At 41.8% G+C, this 23,593-nt stretch overlaps 1 protein-coding gene across 16 annotated transcripts in view; it reads right to left on the bottom strand.

The window, feature by feature from the left end:
* Window positions 1-23,593, bottom strand: part of FOXP1 (forkhead box P1) — a 391,101-nt gene that overhangs the window by 148,284 nt on the left and 219,224 nt on the right. For all 16 annotated transcript variants that reach the window (XM_055804566.1, XM_055804572.1, XM_055804571.1 and 13 more), the window contains one exon: window positions 19,840-20,021. In XM_055804566.1, coding sequence (XP_055660541.1) covers window positions 19,840-20,010 — 171 coding nt within the window. In that variant the 5' untranslated portion in view covers window positions 20,011-20,021. The remainder of the gene's footprint in view (window positions 1-19,839; window positions 20,022-23,593) is intronic.

Here is a 23,593-nt window from a genome sequence, read left to right as displayed (position 1 = left end):
CTCTCCTCAACGTGGTAAATACTATGCAAGAATCCGTGTATCTTACATTCAAATCTCTCCAGATAAACAGTTATATGGAGAATGCAGTGTTCTCTTTTCAAGTGCAAAATTTATTTCAGATCATTTTTCAATTAAAAGGCATCTGCTGTTACTTCTTCTATTATGGACTGCCTAAAAAATCAGGGTAAAAAGTACCCTAGACTAAACATATTGATGATCTTGAAGTTGTTTATTACCCTTTTATGGGCTTGGGTACTTAAATTACAGTTTTTCACAACTGTATGCAAAATGTGTAACACAATCCCTATGCAGTTTATTACAGAAACTGATATATGCATTCATCTGACCTTTGTCTAAATAGACCCTTAACCACAGGGCAAAAAATCCAAAGGCATCTATCAGCATTCGAGCAGTATCAAAACTGTTATATCTATTAACTTTGTTTTCCTTTCACTATTATTAAACTGGAAAGCAAAATTCAACTGGAAAATTATGCCATTTGGGTTCCCTTGTCATCATGTAATAAGTATGAGAAATATATGTGCAATAGCCAAATGGCCAATAGACAAAACACCCACTCCAAGTGACGTACTGTTTTCCATACCACTCAGACAAAATCAAAACAACAGAGCTGTTGCAAACAAAAACAAAATAACATTTCCCATAAGCATTCCAGACAGAGAAAATTTACAGGAAAAGAAAGCTGGGAAAAGACCCAGAGCAAAGTGACTGTTTGTACCTCCAGCCATAAAACCCACTTCTGCACAGCTGGTAAACAACAGTTTAACATTAAAAACACATAAAGGCTCACAATTGATTAATTGTCAAACTTTGGAGTTACAGATTTCCATCAGAGGAGCCGAGCCGGCTGCCTTGGGCAGCGGGGAGGCTGGGCTGCCCACAGCCCCCCAGCCACGGATCGGGTTCCATTCGGGAAGGAGCAGGATCCCATGGCATGGGGAAAAGCACCGCGATACAGCGAGGAGGGCAAAGCAAACAATCAGGTTGATCGCTTCAGAGTGGCATGTTCTGCAAACTTTAAAAAAAAAAAAATTTTTTTTTTTTTTTTTTTTTTTTTTTTTTTTGGAAAGTCCTTCCAACTCTGCTATTCCGCCAGGCTGCACGGAACTTTTAAAAGTGAAGATGTCGCTTTTTTACAGCTGACTCACATTTATATAACTTTGTTAATGCATCTGCTCCCTGGAAGTTACAGTATCTGTGTTTAGCCGCGATACCTGCCCATAAATCGTGGCAGCACGGCGAATATCAACAGCTGCATTTTACTATTTCAGCCCGTCAGTTTACAGTGTCTCCATCACAGCGAATTCCTGTCAGCTGCACTCTCGCTAACACAATTCCTATGTTTTGCCTGGCAGTAAATGGACGCTTCTGCCCCAGCATCATCTAAACAACTCTGTTAACATTTGCCCCCGAGCGTCTCTCTCTTTGTCCAGTCCCTGTCTTCTAACAGATGTCATCCAAGTCTAATCAAGCATAAAATGGTCATAAATATTTCTTTCTGGTAGATTTCACATTCGCATTTCATGCAGGGACATGATATTTTTCTGCTACCTCCAGGGAGTACCTAATGCAAAAACCAGTTACTTACATTCAAGGCTCATGTTCCTTTAGTAAAATGCAGCACATGTTCTCAGTTCAAAGACATAAAAAGGCACAAGACTTTATCTTCTTTTGTTTAACTGCACCCTTTTTTTTTTTTTTTTTTTAAATAACATGTGCCATGGCTTCAATCTAGGTATGACATTGTCCTTTGCTTAACAGGAAAACACACAAGCACATAATGCCTAATTCTGACCCTACCCCTCTCTTAGGCACAAGCGTTTTTGAATTCTGTACTCCCATACCTTAAGTGTTGCACAAAAGAGAGATTCTCCCCCCACAGCTATTTCATTTAACAAGCTATTTAAAGACTTCACAAGACTAGAAATGTACTTCTCTTTTTTGGTTCATTTTATGCAAAATTTTGCAACCTACTTTATCATATTTTATTAAAACACTTAAATGATTCTAGGACACAAATTTAAGATTCATGCCTATGTAACAGTTGATAAAGATAATCACGAGATATAAGCAATTTCCAGTGCTTTAACTTCGAAACTATTCAAGATAATTAATTCTTCTTAATGTTAGAATCATCAGAGAAATTATATTTACCCTGCGTAAACTTGGTAAATAACTTGTCAGACTGGAAAATAAAACTAACCTTGTATTATTCACAAAGCATTATTTCTTATTATTTTTTCCCCTGTTATGTTTGCCAAAGCAGAAATATGACATTGCTATTTAAAGCGAACCACACAACACTTAAGGATATAGATCACAACAGTGAGGCTGTTTTTCCCCCTCCTCCTCCACTGAGCCTAATATTTGATTACTGTTAGTCAAATCAAGCTTTCAGGCAAATAATCTCCATTTTTTAAGTTAATGAGATGTGGTCATGTCGACAACAGCTTGCAGAAACTTTTAATTCCAATTCCTGCAGGCTGTGCTGGCCTCTTTTACAGCAACCACTGTATGAATGAGTCAAATTTGCCAAAATGGCTTATGTAGACAAGTGCACACTTTAAAGAGGCACTAATTAAAAATACCCACTGGTATCATAATTTAAATACCATGAAAATAAACTGTAAAAGTAGCTCAGCTACAATCTTACGACTTTCCTTAGAGCTCGTTTACTTTAACTAGATGATGTTTTATTGCAGATGTATTCCTAGCTAAAAACAATTTTACGTCTTGGAGGAATTCAAGATTTTGATATAATTAAACAATTTATGTTAATATTTGTTTCACATAAGCTATTAAGAAAGCCCCCCAGAACAAGTGCTAATTGAGAAAGAGGCAAAGAAATAGAATGCTGAAGTAAGCAGCAAATTTATACTGTTGATTTACTGCTCTATCTGCAACATCCCCCCTCATTACAGCTCTCTTTCTCCCTCTCATTCTCTGCTATAAGGCTCCCAGCTGTACCGAATCCCATTAAAACACTTTCCTTCAGTGCTATTATCTACCACTTTCCTCAAAAAAGGAAGAAGAGGAAAAGGGACACAGAGAGAGGTGGAGCTTGGTATTATTCTTGATGCACTTCCCTGGCCACAAGTTCTCCAAAATCCCTTTTGTCTTTCTGATTTTTTTGGCAAGGAACACGAGTGGCACAGCTGTAGCGTAACAAAAGCAGACGTGAGATCAAAAATGAAATAAAAGTTGGTGCTGAGAGGGTTAAACCTATTTAAGGGGTTAAATATGCAATTACCGCTGACTAAAACCAGAGAGACATATAGATAAATAGAAGAAATGAAGTCCCCAGGTTCCATTCAGGAGCCTTCATCACATTACTACCAGACAGAAAACTCTTTAAGTACCATTTTCAGATGTTAAATCATTGTTCGTGCAGCACATATTCTCACTATTCCTGGGGGAACAATATCTGAAGACAGCGTGCTAACAAATGCAATCCAGTAAACAGGCATTTTTCCTCTTGTTGTTAGTACCTTTGTGTTCCAGCTCCCAGCTCTGTCATCCATGCCTTCTCTCTGCTTTGAAGTTAAAGTACTGAATGAGCATTGTCATCTATTATCCAGAGTGTGCATGTAGATTATAAATAAGAAATAAAAGTGACTTTCAGTACACTGCTTTTGCATTAGCAAGTTGCCTTCTCTGTTACCTCCTCTGTCCTTCATACTTTGCAACCAACATTATATTAAAAACCTGACTTTTTAAGTGTTTCTTGTGGAATGCTATAAAATATGTACACAGCAGAGACAAAAGTTTTATTGAAACAAACAAGTCCAGCAGTTTAACCAGGTTCATGAGTTCAGCTTCAATAGACTGTTTAACCCTTATCTGCAGATGTCCTTCAGGCCCCCGACAATTAATTGCATCCCTGGCTTCTTTTGCATGCACACTGCTGAAAACACTGAGCTATTAATTACACTGAAGTGATTTACAGAAAGAGTCCTTTCCGACTATTGATCAATTATTTATTAATATTTTCCGGCATTACGATCTCATCACATTTTTCATTTTAAGGCCCTGAATAAACACTTCTCAAATGAGTCACAGCACTGACCTATTTCAACTGCATCTGCGTGCACCTGGTCGGAGAACTCTTCTCCACAACACTGTGTTTCTCCCATTGCTCCATCTGAAGGAAGAGGTGAGCAAAGGCGATTTGCGCTCTCAGTGCCCAGACCCCTCAGTCTTCCCTCTGCCTTCCACTGGCCTCACCAAGCGCTGCTTCAGGGCTACAGACCTTCTGCAGCAGGGCCAGTTTAACTGAAAAATTGAGATTACTGAGGTCTGGTGTCCTAATCCACACAGGTTGTCTAAATTATGGTAGTTTAGGAAGCAGAAAAGTGTTCGAAGCCCTGAGGGTTAGCAGGCACCTGGTGAAGTACACACCAAGGATGTGCATGGAGAGCTCTGTCCTGGCCCAGTTCCAGCGGGGAATCCCCTGGGCCACCTGCGGGCACAGGCACAGTGGACTCGGGTCTCATGCCCAGATGTGCCTCTACAGAAGAAAAAGCAGGTTCTGGCGAAATCTGAGCAGAGCCAAACCAGGCTGACCCCAAAGCAAGCACTGTGTGACAACCTGAAAGTCACAGAAAGCCAGCTTTGGGAAGAGTAAGCACAAGCCTGGGAACAATACACCTCTAAACAAACAATAACGGATCTTTTACACTTAATAAACTCCTCGTTCTTTAGCAGAACATCCATTTTAGAGGACCAAAAGCATGCTTAGGCACCTAGCTGCCCTTCAACTCGATGTTCGGCTCAAAGCCTTGGCAGACAGTAACTGCTGCACCACATCTATGATGTTTCAAGCTGATGGGAACACAGAGACCTGAAGACCAAAGCTCCTCTGGAGAGGAAGCAGAAAAGGCTGGACAGGATGCACCGCACAGGGACTGGCAGTGCCCCAGCTGCTGCCTGTCAAACTGTGGTATCAGCCAAGATGTTCTGAAAATAAAATCCCTCCATGCAACACATGTGTACAGACGTGTGACTGACTACGGGCTGGCCAGGTAAGGAATCTGCGGGGCAGGCACATAGGAGCCCTCCTTCCTTCATCCCTCCAGGTGCCCTGGATCTTTGTTCCTTTCATCCTTTTGGATAAACAATAATTATATAAAGCAGCTCAAGCACAGTCCAGTGACTTTCACTCGGACAGTCGTTTCATAAAGCGCTTTTGGTAAATGATTCAAGTCCCTATAAAGACCAAGGCAATCTAGTAATGATTTCCAAGGTTGTCACCTACTGCCTGCCCATAACGTCAGAAAGGAAAAAATCAGATGGAGAAAAATGGAAGAGGCAGCACATATCCCTTCCTTCTCTCTACCAGGATAAGACTGAAATGTGATTGTGCTGAACAGTCTTTCATTAGCAGATAGCACACCTGCAGGCAGCTCAAACAGCCTGGAGAACATCATCCTTCCTTCCCTTAGGCAAGGTATCCGCGGATGGTGCGATCTCTTGGTGCACAAGGAATATCAGCAATCCCACGTGAGCGTGAAGGGCGCACTGCTGATCCCTCCTTTGGTGCCAGCCCCAGGTGCACCCAGGCACAGGACCCCCTCCTGCTCTGGCAAAGCACCGTGTACAGGGCCTGACCACGTCTTAACCCTGAGGAAAGGGGCAGCCCTTGTGTCCCTGGTATTCGGCACCCTTACTGCCCCGGTGGGAGGTATGTTCAGGCATGCAAACTAGACATGACTGCACTGCAATCACCACCTCAGCTGGCTGCACGGGGTGTAGCACTGGTAGAAACACAGCAAGTACCAAAATCAGATGCTTGGAGCACAAATCTAAAGAAATGTCAATGCAGAGGGTCCTAGGATATATTTCTAACATGTCCAAATACTCTCTCCAGCCCAGATCTGGGCTTCGTCCTGTGTGTCCCTGGCCTTAATGCCTTAGCGGCATCATCAGCCAGTGGTCAGCCTTTCTTCTGCTGATCCTGAATAGGAAAATTTCAAGGGGCTAGAAAGAAAAAAAAAAAAAAAAAAAAAGTCATTCCTCTCCAAGAAAGATGATCAATCCTTCAACTGGTAGGTGCTGCGTCACTAAAAAGAGCAGCATCACCTTACAGGACAGCATGCTGGAGATTTCCTGAAAAGTTGCAGTGGCTTTGCTCAGACACAGTCCTACCTGCTGGATGCCTGTCATTCCTCGAGGTTTGTCCCTGCCCGTCACACAGGAAAACATAAGGAAGCACTTTTTTCTCTGGTAGGGGCCAATTTTCCATCCACCTCCTGTCCACGGGACTGAACAAACCAAGCCCCAGCCCAGCTCCCTTACTCAGCGAGTTTGTATCTTTCCCAAGATTACTAACGAGTAAATACTCCCAGGTTTCACAAGTTCATTTAACAATACCTGTATCTCCCCAGCACAAGGGGATCAGCTCCTAAAGACAAGATGAGAGAAGGTGAAAAGCTGGTCTTAGGAAACATGAGATCAGGTACAAAAGGGATTCTTTGCTGTCAAAGCATAATATGTCAGCTTGTGATAAACCTGAATTGCTTCATATACCAAGGATCACTAGACATTAGCTGCTTTTTATATGGCAATATGGTGCGAAGGTTTCAGACAGAATATTGTTTTACGTTGATCATGATAAAACTCTCTGTAGCTTTGATAAAGCCTGCATACAGGCTTTTCATTCAAACTAATGAGTGATACTGGCTGTTGGATGCTGAGACACGCTCTTGATGCTTTCCAGTGGTTCAACTCATAACCAGGAATCAATTCAGCCTGGATAAGCAAGTGTTACTCATCTAAAGGGTTTTGAATGATGATCCTGTTGCCTGTGTTTTCCCCTAGGTACATCTGAAAAGGTACAGTGACAAAGGGAGCACCACATGTTGGCAAAGTACCGCTCTTACCAGAGGGATCTCCTGGGTTCAGCCTGCTCTGAACGAACAGTTGGCTCACACTGTAATCAGCCATCAAACAGCTCAGACCCTATGGGCTATTCACTTAGCACAGGCCTTTTGCTGCTGTGTTTTCCAACATCTGTTTCAATGCTTGTCATCTCCCTGCTTTAAACAAATGTACTGCAGATGTCTTGTCTTGTGGACGACAGAGACTTGGCAGAGACGGGAACAGTGGCCTCCAAACGACAGAGGCACAGCTACAGCAGTTATTATTGGGGGGTTCTGAATGGGCTCTGTGCATTAAACATGAAATGAGATTTTACACTCATACCCCCACCCCATGTCCCCATTTAAACCTTCTGTTTTGTCCTTCAGATTTTAAGGACTGATGAAGGACAGGGATCAGGATGCAGAGATGCAGCCTAGTCAGAAACATGTGGCCCGAGTCTTCTCAAAAGATTTATCGTTGACATATGCAATTAAACAGGAAGACACCCTCATTTGCTCATTTTTTGCTGCAAGGACAATCTGATACAAGACTGGACATGGAGGAACATGATGTGGGGTAAAGACAGTGGCTTCTGAGACCAGATCCTGGCCTGAAAACAATAGAAAAGAGACTTCCTCAGGCTAAGACTGTGCTTCTGGAAGAACCAATACATTAAATGAGATAAACAAGAACCTATCCCTACAGGTCACTGTGAGTTGTCTCCAGATGCATCCCTGCTCGGGTGGTTTTTTTTACGTAAATCCAGTTTGACCTTCCACTAGGAAAAACAGTCAACTGAGATTTGGCATTTTATATTTTTTTGAGAGTGCTAGTTTTGCCCCTGCAAACCCATCTTACCTACAGCTGTTTGAGGTTTGGCTGGGGGGAGTTACATAGTTAATAAGATTCTGACAATCTCACTTTTCAATAGCTTGGTTAATTGGTGCAATAGCTGTAAAGAGGCTGGAACAAGCCAGGTGCTAGCTGGCTGCTCTTCCCACTGCTCTGTCCTATACAGTGAAGGCGACATGGCTATGTCTACACTGTTTTAAATGTCAAGTGCAAATGACAGGTCAGTCCGGGATGCAGGTAATTTTTTTTTTAAATCAAAGGGAAAGCATGTATCCAGCAGTAGGTCTTTGAACAAGGAAAACCAGGAGCTGTATCTTGACTGTAAAGTCTTCTGATAGTATCTCAAGGGATATTTTCATAAGCAAGTGAGGAAAACATAAATTTAACAAAATTACTGTATACTGGGTGTATGTATCCATGGGTCACTCTCAGAATGGAACAAGATAGTAAACATGCTGAAGAAGTCAATCTTTTTTTAACACCACCACAGATGAAGGAACAGACAACTCGGAGAATCTGGGGATGATACTAGTATCACTACATTGGGAGTGATTGCAAAGATGTTGGAGGAGAAAGCAGAGAAATTGTCTGTAAAAAGGGGATGGCATTTATTGAGGTTAAACTATAAGATGACACAATTCAGCTGGAATAGCCAAAATTCATAAATACAGAAGGAAGACAGCAGATTACACACTACTTCTTGGGGGGGGGAAAGCCTAAGGATTACAGCAGATCGCAAGTTGAGTATGAGTCAACAGGGTCATGCTGTTGCAAAAATGACATGTACCACAGTCAGATGCATAAACAGGAGCATTGCCTGCAAGTTACACGCTGGGAAAACCATTGACTTCAGCTGGAAGACCATGTCATTAGAACACTGCAATTCAAGACGAACACAGACTGGTTGGAGACAGTCCAGAGGACAGTGACCAGAACGACCACAGCTCTGGAAAATAGGATGTACAAGGAGAGAGCCAAGACTGCTTAAGTTCTGAGAAGATAGAGGGTACAGACAGGGGAATGGCATTCATGTATGAGAAAGGATGCTGTAAAGAGAAAGGAGACAGTCTGCTCTCTGCCTGTTACAAACGCAACAAGAGGGAAGAGGCTGTACTTGAAGGACAAATATTTTGGTCAGACATTGGGGAGAAGCTTCCTAACAGAGTTAAGCATCAGGAGTACCCAGGCAGGAGTGAAACCTCCATCAACCGACTGGTGAGACACATATCAGACAGACTCAGGAGTCTCAAAAACACACTGTACCCCTGCTTTTGGTCTGCATGGAGAGACTTGGGCCCGGGGGGCAGAAGTCTATTTTTCCAAAATCCACAAAGAAAAAGGCTTAAGAGTGGAGAGCAGTTCCCAGCAAACGTGGGCTGGTGGGCTGCCCTGCTCTGCGCGTGGCCACAGTGCCCAGCACTGCAGAAGTCACCACTGCGGGCTCTTGGTGACCTTGCGAGGATCCCCACACGTGAACACGGCACGCGCTTCCCTGCCCCCAGGGAAAGGCACATATTTTTGCTCGCAGTTCATGAATCTTTGACGTACAGTCCCTATGACACAACCTTGGAAGACCGTATCTTTTATTTATTATGCCTAGCAATTGTCCTTGTAATCAATTAGGAAAAGAAGCAGGTGGTCAACAGAAACTGCAAAATAAAACCCCTCAGCAAAGCAAACACTATAAGTTTCTGAGAAAAAAAAATACTGTAAACAGAGCTAATCACTGCTAAACCTTTATAATCCAGTCCTTGCCCAAGTTAAGAGACTGGGACCAAGAGTAAAACACTTTAAAAAGCATTAATTGGAAGAACTGGTGAATCATTTCTCAAGGAAAAGTAGTAGTCAGACGTATTTTAAACTCCAAACACTCACCAGGTTTGCAAAGGGGCTCAGTTCCACCCCGTCAGAGTGGACTAAGGGACAAGGGGTCCCACACCGCCTGGTGGGACGGTGTTCCAGGGACTGGGAGACACGCTGCCATCGTGGGCTTCACCCTGGCAGTTGTAAAGATGACTTGTTGAACCGAAAATAGCCCGCTTTTAGCTCCTCTATAACATATCTACAGTTACCAGCATTCCCTGTACCTTGTTGAGTATTACATTCAATAATATTAATAGGCTCGTATTTACCATATCTTAAAAGCTAACAATCCTATTGCCAGTGCTAATTAAAAAGACAAGAAGCTGAAAAGAAGCAGTGGATTATTTCTTCAACATGGATTCATGCCTAGATTTAATAAAACCTGCTTTACTGTTATAACCTTACATTTGTTTCAAGAACACTATAAAAGATAAGTTCTGCTTTTTGTTGTTTATTGACTTGGAGGGTTTTTCTTTCGGATCTGTAATATACCATCACAGCTATGGGAAGGCGATGAAGTAGACCGTTCTCCCTGAACAGAACAACCTTTTGCCACTCAAATACCACGACTGGGATGGTGGCTGTGAAGAAACCAGCACACCTATTCAGAGAGAAGAACTCTGAATACATGACCAGAGAGTAAAACGCAGGATTAGGGAGGTTTATCCGTAACGAGCCCTCCCTGCGACCTTACAGAAAGCACTTCACCTACAGCTACAAGAGCGCGCCACGGCCAGCTTTTCCAGGTGGCAGACCGTATGGTTTCTTCCAGCCACAGAGCATCCCTGCCACACAAACAAGAGCTCCCAAGCATGCATGCTCAGCAGATCTGATGCCTCCACCCACGCCAACCCGCTCCACATGTACATGCCAAGCGCAGGACACATTCCCAGTGGGAATCTTTTTTACTCCACTATGGCAGACAAGCTACCAAATAAAAATACTGCACTTACCCTAAAATGAGGATAAAATTAATAATGACAGACAGAGCAATGCCTTAATCAGCCTCTTCATCAAGAACTTTGCAGGCTTTCCAACAAAATCCAGAACAGTTGATTTCCACACACACCTGTCCATCTTCCCCCGAGTTTGAAGAAGAGGATTGACATGGTATAGGAGCGGGTAAATAATGCAATACAGCAAAGCAAAGATAAACTACAGCCACTTACCCAAACCCAGAGCTTTTCCTAGGCAAGCTCATCTTTAGATCAAGTTTCTCATTTAAGCAGAAGCCAGAAAAAGTCTCCTGGAGACTGTTGAGCCTGGATTTGAAGATCTGAGTGCTACAAATGCTTTCCCATGCATGCGAAGAATCATACCCCATTTTATTTCTAATTTTTCCTGCAAGATGCTGGGCCCCAATACTTCATAACAAGTTCCATTTCTCCTTCCCTGTGCCTGTCTGACCTTTTTCCTTCAGTGACTCACTTAATTATGTGGCAACAAAAATACAAAATGATGATGGTTGAAAAACACAAATGCTCTGACTTGAGCCCAAACCCTCAGTGTTGTGGGTCTGCTGCTGATTAAGGATGCCAGGTACTAGGGAAGATCCAGCCACTGCCCACACAGCCCTTGTGAACAGCTAGGGACCCTACCCCTATTTTAGCATGTATGCCACTGATCATTGGAAAAAAGGAGAAAAAAAGCATGTATGTCAGACAGTCAGTGGTCTTACAACATTTCAGAAGTGTTGTAGTTCTTTCCTGGCAGAGGTTTCTTGGTATCAGTGATAGTAACAAGAAAAAATTAAGGAAAACTTGATTTGAGCACATCAACAGCAACCACATTCCTTTAGCCTGTCATCACTCTAATCCAAGTAGACAATATCCCGCTCCCCCCCCCCCCCCCCCCCCCCTTCTTTCCTGCACTTAATTTCCAGGTAGAGTTTGTTAAAGCCTGAAATCCCACCTGAACTTTGGCAAGTCTTTTTCAAAAGAATAAATAATAATTAAAAAAAAAAAAAAAGAGACCCATACACAAATATTTGGCTAAGCAACCCATAGCAAATTGTGTAATGCCAGTTAAAAGTTGTGTTTTCTAAGTATCAGCCCCAGAGGTTTTATCTGAAATAAAATCCTGATTACTTCAGATTCTGAAGCCAAACTGTGACCCTGCTCTGCATCTCCAAATTTGAAACATTTGTGTTGTGCCCCTCAATAACGATGCCTCTTGCTAGAAAAGCACAAAACCTTTTCAAGAACTTGCTTATTTCATCTAGTAAGGTAAGAAGGCCCCAAACATGCATACAAAAATTAGTTCAGCCTTGAAGCTTGATCAAAAAAGGTCACCCAAAATTGGAAATACAGTGCGCTATCAAGCAAAAATGACCCATCTCCAGGCATGCAAACGCCTTCTGTGTGCCTGCATGCCCAGCGACATTTCTGTCTGTTAGAACCCCAGTCTTCAATCTTTATGGTCATTAAATGAGAATCAGAATTAGGTCAGCACACACAAGACAAGGAATTATATCCATTTCTTGCATCCTTCTCCTTGGTTTGCCTGGGAACATGCTCTCTCCTGCGAGGGCTGGGGGTGAAGGGGAGAACTGCGTTGATGAGTTTTGCAACGTGTTGCCAGATAGATTAAATAGCCTAACTCTCTCTCACCTTTACTTTGCCAGCTTTACTTTCAGTAGCCTGGGAAAGAAAAAAAAAGAAAAAGAAAAAAAAAAGAAAAAAAGAAAACCCCTTAAAAGAAAAAGAAGAAATATGATTAAAAATAAATTGAAAAGCCCAACTTGTAATAAAGCTGGCACTTGCCCCAGGCTTCAGAAATGTCTGAGACATGACACTGACTATACACTCTACAGGCACAAGATATAGCTTTTATAGGGAAAAAAAGAGAGAGATTTGCACTATTGAAAACAGGTTGCAAATACAGTTTATGTTTTGAAAATCTAGGGAGCATGGCTAACAAAATACAGAACACAGCAACAAAACAAGCAACACTCATCTTACAAAACTGTCATTATATAATGTTGCTGTTTATACTAAGCCTCCAAAAAATACCTTCTGTTAATTTTTTTAATTAATGGGGTGCTATACAGTTAAATAAACTCATGAAGCATATTCACGACTTTTGCATTTTTACTTTATATCCCAATCTTTATTTACAACATTACTGTTATAAATTACAACAGTACTGTTGATATTCTCCTCACTTGCTGCGATACCCGATGGAGCTCCACAGGAGAAAGAACATAACACAGGAAACCGCGGCATTTCATTCTGCTCTCATTTAAATGTATTTAAGTCAGACAAAACTCCACTGAAAGCAACAGCTATGCTAGTGAAAACCACTGCAATTCCAGTGCTGCTCCTAAGGCACTGCCAAACAATCTCCCTACGTGCAGCGCGTTTCCAAATAAAGTTAAATTACTTATAAAATATCAGCAATCCATGCAACTTCTTATTACTGTGAAATTACTTAAGCCTTAATTCATCAAGGTGCTTAAGCACATTCCTAATTTTACAGGCATGAGACGTACCAGTGACCTTAGTAAGACTAGTCACACACTTATATTTAGGCACATGCTTAAGCATCTTGCAACGCTGAAAGCCACAATGAGAAACAGTTCCATGTGAATTAAAAACTGCTTTACACCTTCACAGGCAAACCACCACTTCAGGTTTGCTGTATCCCAGGTTTGGCTGCACCACTTACTAGATAACCCCTGAAGTACAAAGATCAATGGAGGACGAACAGTCTCTAATAATCTGAATAACATCAATCATTTGAAATAGACTTCCAATTTATATCTGATGCCTACTAAACATCTTTTGGAGTGTATACAAGTGCTGGATAATAGCTTTAAAGCATTCCTTTGTGGACCTTCCCTAAACAGCACTCCTCAATGTGTAACTTTACTGCTTATGAGTAAGCATAAGCAAATATAAAAGGGGAGAGTGCACACACCTACGAAAACAGCTGGGAACAAACATACCACTGCTGAATTTTCACATGAGATGCAAGGCTAAAAAACAAACCAGCAAACATTTCAGAGGTTACATCTCTTCAAAGAGTCCACATAAACCTAAATGATTACTGCATGATCTTAATATACCACGGAAAGTAAAAGCAGCTATTGTAGAAAAAAAACACAGAAAAAAACCAAAAAAACAACAAAAAAACCCCACCCACCAACCCAGAACCCAAAACCCCCAAACCCTACAAAAATAGGTATCCATAGCCTAAAGAGGACTTCTGGATTTGGATGTGCACATAACCCAGGTGATTACATGTCTAATGATCCAGCTTCTGCACGTACATGCTTGTATCCACACACACAACTGCCGAACGTTGGGTGCCAATGTCAAGGTGCTTTGAGGACTCAGATTTATGCAGTTATTTATCAAAGACATTAGAAACAAAAAAAAAAAACACTAAAAAAAACACCACACACACACAAAAACACCAAGGCAAAGAAAAACCAATAATCACAGCAAGTGCAACAAAGTGGTAGTTTCCCCTTATCCTTCAACAGTTAGAGAAAATTTAAGTCTTGTTGATGTCAATAAGTAGTTATAACAAAGACATTAGTAATAGTGAGGATAGAGAATGCTGCATGAATGTTCTCAGCATGGTTCATTGACAAGAGATTTAAAAATTGAATTATTAAGGAAAAAAAATAATCATTGATTCTAAAATCCAGGCAAGATAGCCAGCCTACGTTAAAACTTATTTAATTTTTCCAGCGCTGCTTCATTCCTAAGCTCTCAGAGCCACAGCTTTTCCATTGAAAAGCAAAAGACATTTTACGCACAATTTTCCCTCTACTAGAAAGAGGTATATTGTGCCCTTCAGTGAACATAAAATTGATATTATCATCTCTTAGTTTATATCTCACTACTTAACCTTCAGATTAAAAGTTATTAGATTTGAATGACTAAAAAGACATCATGTCACCTTCCGTTCAATGTTGGGAGATGGCAGAACTTGGGGGAAAAGTCTGAACGATAAAACCACAAAGTTTCCAGGAGAATAAAGTTGTTTTTCACATTCTCTGATGAAACAGCAACAAGCTCTACAAACGCAGTGATCTTTTCACCATGATGTAATCATCAATTATCAGTGTATTACAATACAAAATCAGACACAATCCGATAGCCTGCATGGAGTTTAATCTATACTTCCAAATGGCTCTTTCAATAGCAACAGCAGTTTAATAATTAGGCTTTATGTCTCTTCGGACAAAATGACTCAACACAGGCGCTCCCTCGAAGTCTAACAAACAAATTTAGTCTAACCCAGTTATGTCAATATGAAACAAAGACTTTATCTTGGATCTCATTTAGCAGTTTTGTTCTAAAGAGATAAGTCCAAATCGTGATCAATGGGACCATAAAACTCCTGATGCAGTTAGCAACCTCTCCCTACAGGTTTTCGAAATAAGAGGAAAGTTACCAAACTATTAAAAAAAAAAAAAAAGTCATTAATTTACTCTGTGATATATTCAGAATTCTTGCTAGTCAAATCTTCTTCTTGATCTGCCCAATTAAAGAAGTCTCTCAATAATACACCAAATTCCCCATTTCTCATACATTTTCCTTGTCTTTGGAAATGAACAAAATCTGAAGAAATCACATATCCCCTCTGGAGTTCGCCTCCCTGAACCTAACACCTCACATCTCCACATTTCTTAAAACAACTACTGCCAAAGGGTCCAACTGTGGCATCTTCACATCGATACCGCAAACACCCCAACTGCAGCCAGTGAGACCGACTGTGAAGAAATGATTGACTTGGGCACAGACACCAGAACCTAGGCCAAATTTCTTATGTCTATCAAAGATTCTTCTTATCTCCTATACACGAACAAAATTGTATTTTGTATTTGTATACATTCACTTGAATAAAACTATAAGATACAATGCCATCAGTTTGTTCAAGGAAAAAAAACCCTTTCTTTCCTTTACTTTGTGGACACATGGCAAAACCAGTATTTATCTACACTCTTCAGAAAGATTGAAATGACACTTTATAATTACAGTATAGTTCAGCTCAAAGACAAGAGTGAAGAAACTTCCCTACAGTTCTTTATACAAGCTTCCTCCTTGTTTCTCCATGTACCAGTTGCATTTGTATTGCTGTTCCAGTTTGTCATAAACACAGTCACCTTGTAACCCTTTTTATCAAGCAATCTATGCACTAGCTAAAAGTACACTACACTCCATCAGACAAGCTATAGGTTTACATTATACAAACATTCTGATTCTGCCTGCTCAGCGCAGGTTGTCAATAAATGCAAGCAATTGCAAAACAGCCATGTGTGTTTTTTTCCTTAAGAGAACACTGATACGAGCCTGCCAGTTCTGCAAAATAAACTCTTTGCAATCTCCGCAGCTAATCTGTCAACAAATTACTATTAAAGTCATACCTCCTAAAAGTTCAAAAGCATTCTGGATTAGACAAAAGATACCGAGTTTTATACTCGTGGGGCAGTACTTGAAGTTACGGTATCAAAGCCGATCTTGCTATTGATGTGGAGAGGTTTGTATTTCTGCCACCACGCAACACAGCATTTGGTGTCTTGCTGCTATACATTGGAATTCAACTTTGTATTCGTTTTCTTTGTTTAATTCATATTCTTGTTTCTCTGCTAATAATGTGAAAAACGCTTAAATGAATAGTCCTGAGGATAAAAATAAAACACAATAAATAATATTTATTTTATAAGGAAAAAAAAAAGAAAAAAGAACTTGCTAGGACTGAAGCATCAAATCTTCCATTTGAGTAGTCGTCAGAAACCAGCAAGTAGAGCTGTAATCATGTCCATTAAAAGGCAGTTTGTCCCCATGAGTCTTTATTTATTACTCCTTGTAGGCAAAAGTCACCCCATCGTTACAACATTACGTTACAGTCCAAGGTGCCCTTGCCCAGCCTGACTTTCAGCTTGTGGGTCACCCCGACACCTATTTTGCACTTCCCAGATGTTTTTCCGTGATGCCTCAGAGTCAAGAGATGTTGCCAAACTGCCTGGTACCCTGTTCCCAGGTTTTCTGCCCTGTCCCTTGGTTCTGCCTCCGTGGGCAGCTTGGGAGCAAGCTCCCGAGCCCCGCTGCCTCACCCCGTGCCATTTAGGAAGTCCAACGACCCAGGCAACCTTCATGCCTGCTCCAGGTTTTATAAGCAGGTCACCAAACCCCTGCCCATTCCACCTCATCCTGACAGTCATTCCTGTGAGATGTCGAGCACTGGCACCCATGGAGTCAGCAGCAGCAGGAAGGCAGCCTCTCCCACCTTCCGCAGGTGCCAGAATACTGCAGGAAAGCGGTTTACTTCCCTTCCAGTCTGGTTCCGGGGGCGGTATCTCCTGTATGTATCACCATTTTTATCCAACCCTTCCACAGATGCACTGTCCCTGAAGAGTCACTTGTACTGCTTTGGCTTTCTTAGTTCACAATTACAAATGCAAACATCAGTTGGAGCTATTTGGCTTTATTATACACAGCAGAACTCACCCCTGCATTTGCTCCTCCCAGCTTAACAGCACATTTTACAAGATTACTAATGCTAAAATAATTTACCATCACATCACTCTCTGCCTCCTTGCATGGCAGAATCACCCTAAGATGACATAGGAAGCACAAAACTCATCCTACAAGTCCTCCCTGTGCTTACCGCAACAGTGCTCACACCGGAGTTCCTTCAAACATACGAACATCTGTGGTGCTCCATATTTTCCCATAGTAAAATACTTACAAATTTGTAAACTCATGAAACTTCCTAAAAAAACCTTGAAGCATTTCTGTTTTCCTCTCTCATACTAACAAAGCTATCAGTCCTTAAAAATTCATAAATTTCACAAAAAAATGGGAACCAAAATTCAGCACAGATGCTTTACACAAGCCATTGTACGTCCAGGTTTCAGCACTGTGCCATGCTTATCACAGGAATACACAACTAACCACAACAGCAAAGCTCACCACTACCCACCACTGATTTTTTTTTCCCAGACAAAAGAAGTGCCAGGTGGCAAAATGAAAATATTTCAATGAAATGCTCTTAAGAAATAGCTGTTTAATTCAGAACTCATTCATTTGTATTGAAGAAGCATTTTGTAGAACGCATTCTGTTAAGTGACCTGGGAGCATATGTTGTATACGGAGAAACATCTAAACATTATGCTCCATGTTGTATGTGTATCTGTAAATGCTTGCATTAGCTGTCTGAAAACAACGGGTTTTCTTCTTTTCAGCATTTAAAAATATTTTCCAAACACAAAGATTGATATTTTTATGCTAGCTCTGATTACCCTTTTGTTGTTATCAGGTCTTTTTTTTTTTTTTTTTTTTTTTAGTAACAGTTTTAAACTTTGCAATCAACTTGCTTTTATAAAGATAAACTCCATGGACAAGTTAGTCATCAAAACCAATTAAATAGCAGAAATCAAACACAGAACATAAAGGTCTTTTAAGAACTTTGGGAAAAGCAAACTCCCTGACCACATTTATCGTCCTGGCAGGGGATAAATAAACTATAAACCCAAATCTCAGCTGTGTGAAAGCGATCCCAAGCATGGCAATGCTGCCCGCAGCCCTGCGCCTGGCTCCCACGGGGCTGGCAGCGCTTGTGCCTGCACCGGGCACCGCGTGGGGAGGGCCGGGGGACCCGCGTGGCAATGACCTCTTGCCACTCCTTAATTGACCAAACGGGCGGCTGCTGAATGACACAACCCATTACAGGCGAGATCACGACATTATCAAAGGTGGCACGAGCCCTCTGGATGGCTACGGAGGAGCCCTGCACAAGGCGCCAGCAGCGAAGGTTACTAACTGGTGGTAGGAGTGGAGGAGCAGAGGTCTGAGCAATTCTTGTCTACGGTGTACACATGACCCGCACTCTGCTCCTCTCTGCACAAAGCAGCACTGGAAAATTCCATAGCATTCCTATGGAAAATGTGGCGTAATTAACTCATTTTGATATGAAGCCTTTTTAAGACGAGACCTTTGTGTTGAACATATTTTACTGTTCCACACTCCTCTTCTACTGTCCTATATTAATCAAAGCTGTAACCCCTGTTGTCTTTGCACTACGAATCAGAATGTGCCCCTGGCAAAGAATGAGGGAAAAGTCAACAGGAATTAAGTTTCAGTGCAACTGTTTACTCAACTGTGGCCTGCAGTTATTGAAATTTTATCCGTGGTTTTGTGTGACTACTGCAGTAATGAATTCAGCATGGCTGTGATTTTCTCACTGATGGTATTCTCACTTCAAGTAAAAACCTGTAGGATGAAAATGATTGAAACAACCAAAGTCTACGCATTTAGTATCATCCATTTTTCTGACGTGTTTAATTATGGCAGCTTTCTGTCTTAGCTTGGCAAATGGGGTCCCCCGCTCCTCCGCAAGCCTTCGGTCTGCTTTGTTTTTGAGTGCAGGTTTTTTTCTTCCCCACAACAACCTGCTAAAAAGATCACCGTACACTTAGGGGAGTCTTAACCAGCTGCCAATCGCTTATTTAAAAGGTTTTAAGAATGCTTATTGCATTAGAGAAACTGAGGGTTAGGCGTAACTGTATTCGCCATGGCTCTGCTGCAGCCTTTGTTCCCACACACGTTAATGATACATGCCCAGCACTTTGGTGTAAAATTTCCTTGGAGGGTTTCAAAATTTTATCGGGGAAAAGAAAAAAACTAAAACATATTACGCAGATAATTTACACTGGTGAACTTGGTCGCTTCCCAAAAAATACACTAATTAAAATATAAAGGCAAAACGCACAATTTGGTTCCAACTCTTCTGAATTGAGGAGTACTGACACAAGATGTACTTATTTATTCTGACATTTTGCCGCAGCAGATACCTCTGCAGCCTTTCTCACTAATAGAAAACATTCTGTTGATAGAGGTTGCTAGGTTATATTAGAATTTGTTGCAAAACCAAAACTTAACGTTAGTGTATTTTCCACCCAGTGACACATTTTGGAAACCAGTTATTTGTATACAGTGGTTGACCCGATTGCTGTCACCAGACTCAACACATTCAGGCAACAGAAGCAAGCCCGGATCTTTGGGTATTTCCAGGGAACGATTAAAAAAGGAGCCCTGGAAGAAAAGTCCAGCATTTCTCTTTACATTAACGATTGCAATCCCCTACGGACAAAAATGTACAGAATGTCATAGGCAAGTCCTAAAAGCATCCTCTGACTGGCAAATACGAAAGGCTTGGAGGGGGTGTGGTGTTGTTAAATGCTTTACGCTTGTTCTGTAAGTAGGAAACTTGTAATACGTCTTACAGTACCTGCTGTTGCTGAAGATGTGCTAAATCTGCAGCCCCAATTTCAACTGAAGGTGTCTCGCCGTTTGATCTCACCTCCCGCAGGCTGCACTCTAGTAAATGGTTGCCACCGCTCGCTCCATTCTGAATGGCTGAACCGTTACTTTTTGTCTCAGTCCCAGATTCTTGCATCATGACTCAAAAACCTGAAATAATTTAGGGGAGGGGGAAAAAAAAAAAAAGCAGCTGTTAAAACAGTTGCTGTATATAAGGAGACATGCCCTGTTTTAAATCCTGCCAAAACTGTAAACATTTGTCATTTCCCTTCATACGATTTATCTTTCACTAATGGTTCACGCTACTAGTTTATGTTTATTTATCTGTTGGTACAGCTATAATTTTAGTAAGTTAGTTCTGTTCTAAATATAATATTATTTGCTCAACATATTTTTTCCCTTAGAGAAAAAGAAATATTTTTGAACAAACACACAGAATCCGTAATTACATTTCTCTAGTTACATCTGGATGCTTTTGTTTGAAACTGATGAGTCACTCTGCAACATACGAAGGACAATATCAAAAACTTTATATGCGCTGTGTAGGGGCAGGTAGGTGAAACCCCGCATTCACTATTTTGGTTTCCATTCATACCACGATATTGCCAAATTAGCACCTTTTATTACGCTGAAGCAATTTAGGTTGAGTCTGAGGTATGCTGGACACCATCAGTGTTTGTTTGGGGCAAACTGCTTCAGCTGCTCATGGAATTAGTCTTTTTTGGCAAATTTCTTAGCTATGGAATTCTGTCTGGCTGTGGACGCACTACGGCATGGCAGCAAAGAGCTTCCTGTGTTATTTGGCTAAACATCATGTTAGTAGCCACAGCTAGTCACAGCCAGCCCTCTTGACTCTTGGTGGGTGTCTGTCCCTGGGTGCTTTACAACACTGGACTCATCAACTGTATGCGTGGGTCACGGGCCCCACAAGGAAGACGAGGATGAGTGCCTGCTTGCTTACTCCAGAACTGCTGGGATTCACACGCCTTTGGGAACTAACGGTCAGCACAAGACCCCCCCAGACAAAGCACAGCCAGTTTGTAGCCATGAACTGCTACCTTTGAGATATTCTGATGAGCTGTTTTATAGGTATTTCCACCTGCAAGGCCCCCACTTGCAGGATTTCAGTGTTATTAACCTGTTGTGCGTCTGCCAGCTCATCTCTCCCTCCCTCTGCGCTGCTTCTCTCATCCTCACCTGGGGGCAGGTGGGGTACGGTAAGCCAAGCTGCATGCTCCAAGCACATCACCTACTCCGTGCTAACTCACCACATGCACTCAGGAGCCAAATGCCTCTGCGCAGGGTAATTCACCTTGAAATTAAGATGCTTTACATTTAAGGAAGACCCTGTTTCAATGCAGTAACTACCTCGAATCAAAAGGAAGAAGAAAAACCCCTTTCAACATATAAGGGAAAATATCAATCAGAAAGGACAAGAGAAAGTGCATTTCAACAGAAAAATACCAGAGGAAAAACCTTTCCCTGGGAACTCCACAGGTACTGAAGGTACCGGCTGGAGACAGCAATTCCTCCCTCCAGCCCGGCTGCCCGTGTGTCACCCAGCCCAGCCCCCGGTGCCGCTCAGCACCCGGCTCCGCGCAGAGGTACGCTCCAGCCCCACGCACCAGCACCAGACCTCTCCTCCATTCAATAGCTTCAGATGTTCACCATGATGATCCATAGTGCTGATAATCAAAACGTCATAACTGAGAAGCAGCTGAATAACGAGGGCTTTGTCACCACCACGCTCCAGCAGTAGCATTCCTCGTGGATTCACATCCCAGGCGAGTGAACCCCTCATTAGCCAGACCCCACTCCAATCATGATAGAATCTATTCATGCTGACGGCCGCCCAAGCACAGGGCCGGTGCTAGGACAGATTCAAATGTTCTGATTACATTTAAATAAATTTCAGCTGGTCCATGGAAACTTCTCTCAATCTGTTTTGTGAAATCTTCGAATTATGCAAGGGGACAAAAGGGCTCGGGGGCTCATTATAAAGCTTCTGTCAACTCCCTTGTAAAAGCTCCAGAGATCTAAACAAACCTACAGCTTTCCCAATGCCACTAGCAAATGCTTTTGGGTTTTAACATGATCCCGCTCTGACACACACTGAGCATGGTGTGTTTTTCATTTTCGGCACTAGAAGGAAAGCCCACAAGCATGATAAAGTCTAAATATGTGTTTACATCTAACAAGGAAGGCTGGATTACACACCAGGCAGCAACTGCATGGCACAGGTTGCTTCACAAGACGAGACAGGAGCGAGATTCTCCAGACAGCTCACAAGTTACTCAAAGCTATACCGTGCAATTTTTACATGCTACACTGTTAAAAAGGACATACCTCTTTTAACCAGAGATAAATCACAAGAGATGTAATTGTTTTCTGCTTCCATCCAAATTTGTGGTCAAGCCTCAACTGGAGGAAATGGAGCATTACATTTAATCTATGTCAGCAGAAGATCGCCACCATGTAAGACTGGGTTAGCAGGTTGAACCCAGAGACTCGTGTCTTTGTTGTGATGCACGACAGCAAGTGATGGCTGGCACATCACCACCACACAGACCATGCCCAATGGAAGAAGAACATACTAAAGAACTGGTGTGGAAGATGCCTCCAGGAGACACCACGGCGGAAAGAGATGCGAAAACTGATGTGCTGAAACAGTAAAGAAGTACATTTCATTCTCCAACACTTCTGATGCAACCTGGGTAAACTGCTAAAGGAGGGTCAGATAAAGCACCAACCAATACTCTGAGACGCCTCTGACAGCAGCAAGAAGAATGTGCACCACTGAGGAGCAGATCTATCACTGCCTGATCACAATTTGTTGGCTTGCCCTTCCGAGCGAAATATCTCCAGGACACAGAAAATAATTCACAACCAAACTGGTCAAGAAATTATTTATTGTCTCTAGGATTCCAAAATGCTCCTGGAAAGAAACAACAGCAGAAATATTTTTCCAACCTATAGGACTGAGAAAAAGATGGATTATTTATAGTATTTGGTCACAAAAAGATCACAGCTCTTGAGAATCTTTCCCATGACAAATTTCATGCTCTTTTTTACCTTTCAAAGCACCCCAGCCAGTTACCACCTGAGCAGCACTGGGCTGGCCGCTGCCCCTCCGCTGGCTGTGCCCACCCTACCTATTGTATCCAGCAGAATCAGCAGCAGCTATCAAGGAAATTGAGCTGGAAATGAAGTTTGCAAAGAGAACATCAAAAGAGTAAAAAGAAAATTATGATGTTTAGACTTTCAAAAATCATTTTAAAAGCAGGAGGGAACATCTTTGAGCAAATTTTGCTTTAAAAACACCCATTCACAAACAGTCAACTTCAATATAACTTCAACTGGACAAGACAAAACGAATCCACTTTGCTGGAATACCTCCAATAGAAAACAGGATTTTCAAGGGAGAAAAGATAAAACTGTTTATTTCTTCACTGTAGTCAAATGTGAGTTGACATAAATAATCACAGTTTGGTTTGATCATTAAGCGTCATGTCATGAAAATCAACCTGTGAGAGCTTTCTGCAAGAATGATTATTATTTGTCTTTTTGAGCACACCTAAATGAGCTGAGGTGATGGTACACTGAGGATGGCTGAGATAATTGTCTCTCCTCAGCACAGAGGAGCAGGCCTTACAGAAGCCTATTAGTGAAGTCTGTCATTCAAAATCATGAAAGAAAAAAGCAAAGCAAGGTTGACTTTATGC

Source organism: Falco peregrinus, chromosome 5 (assembly GCF_023634155.1).
Source record: "Falco peregrinus isolate bFalPer1 chromosome 5, bFalPer1.pri, whole genome shotgun sequence".
NCBI classification, from domain to species: domain Eukaryota; kingdom Metazoa; phylum Chordata; class Aves; order Falconiformes; family Falconidae; genus Falco; species Falco peregrinus.
The sequence above is the reverse complement of the archived record's forward strand: the minus strand, read 5'-3'. Positions and strand labels throughout refer to the sequence as shown.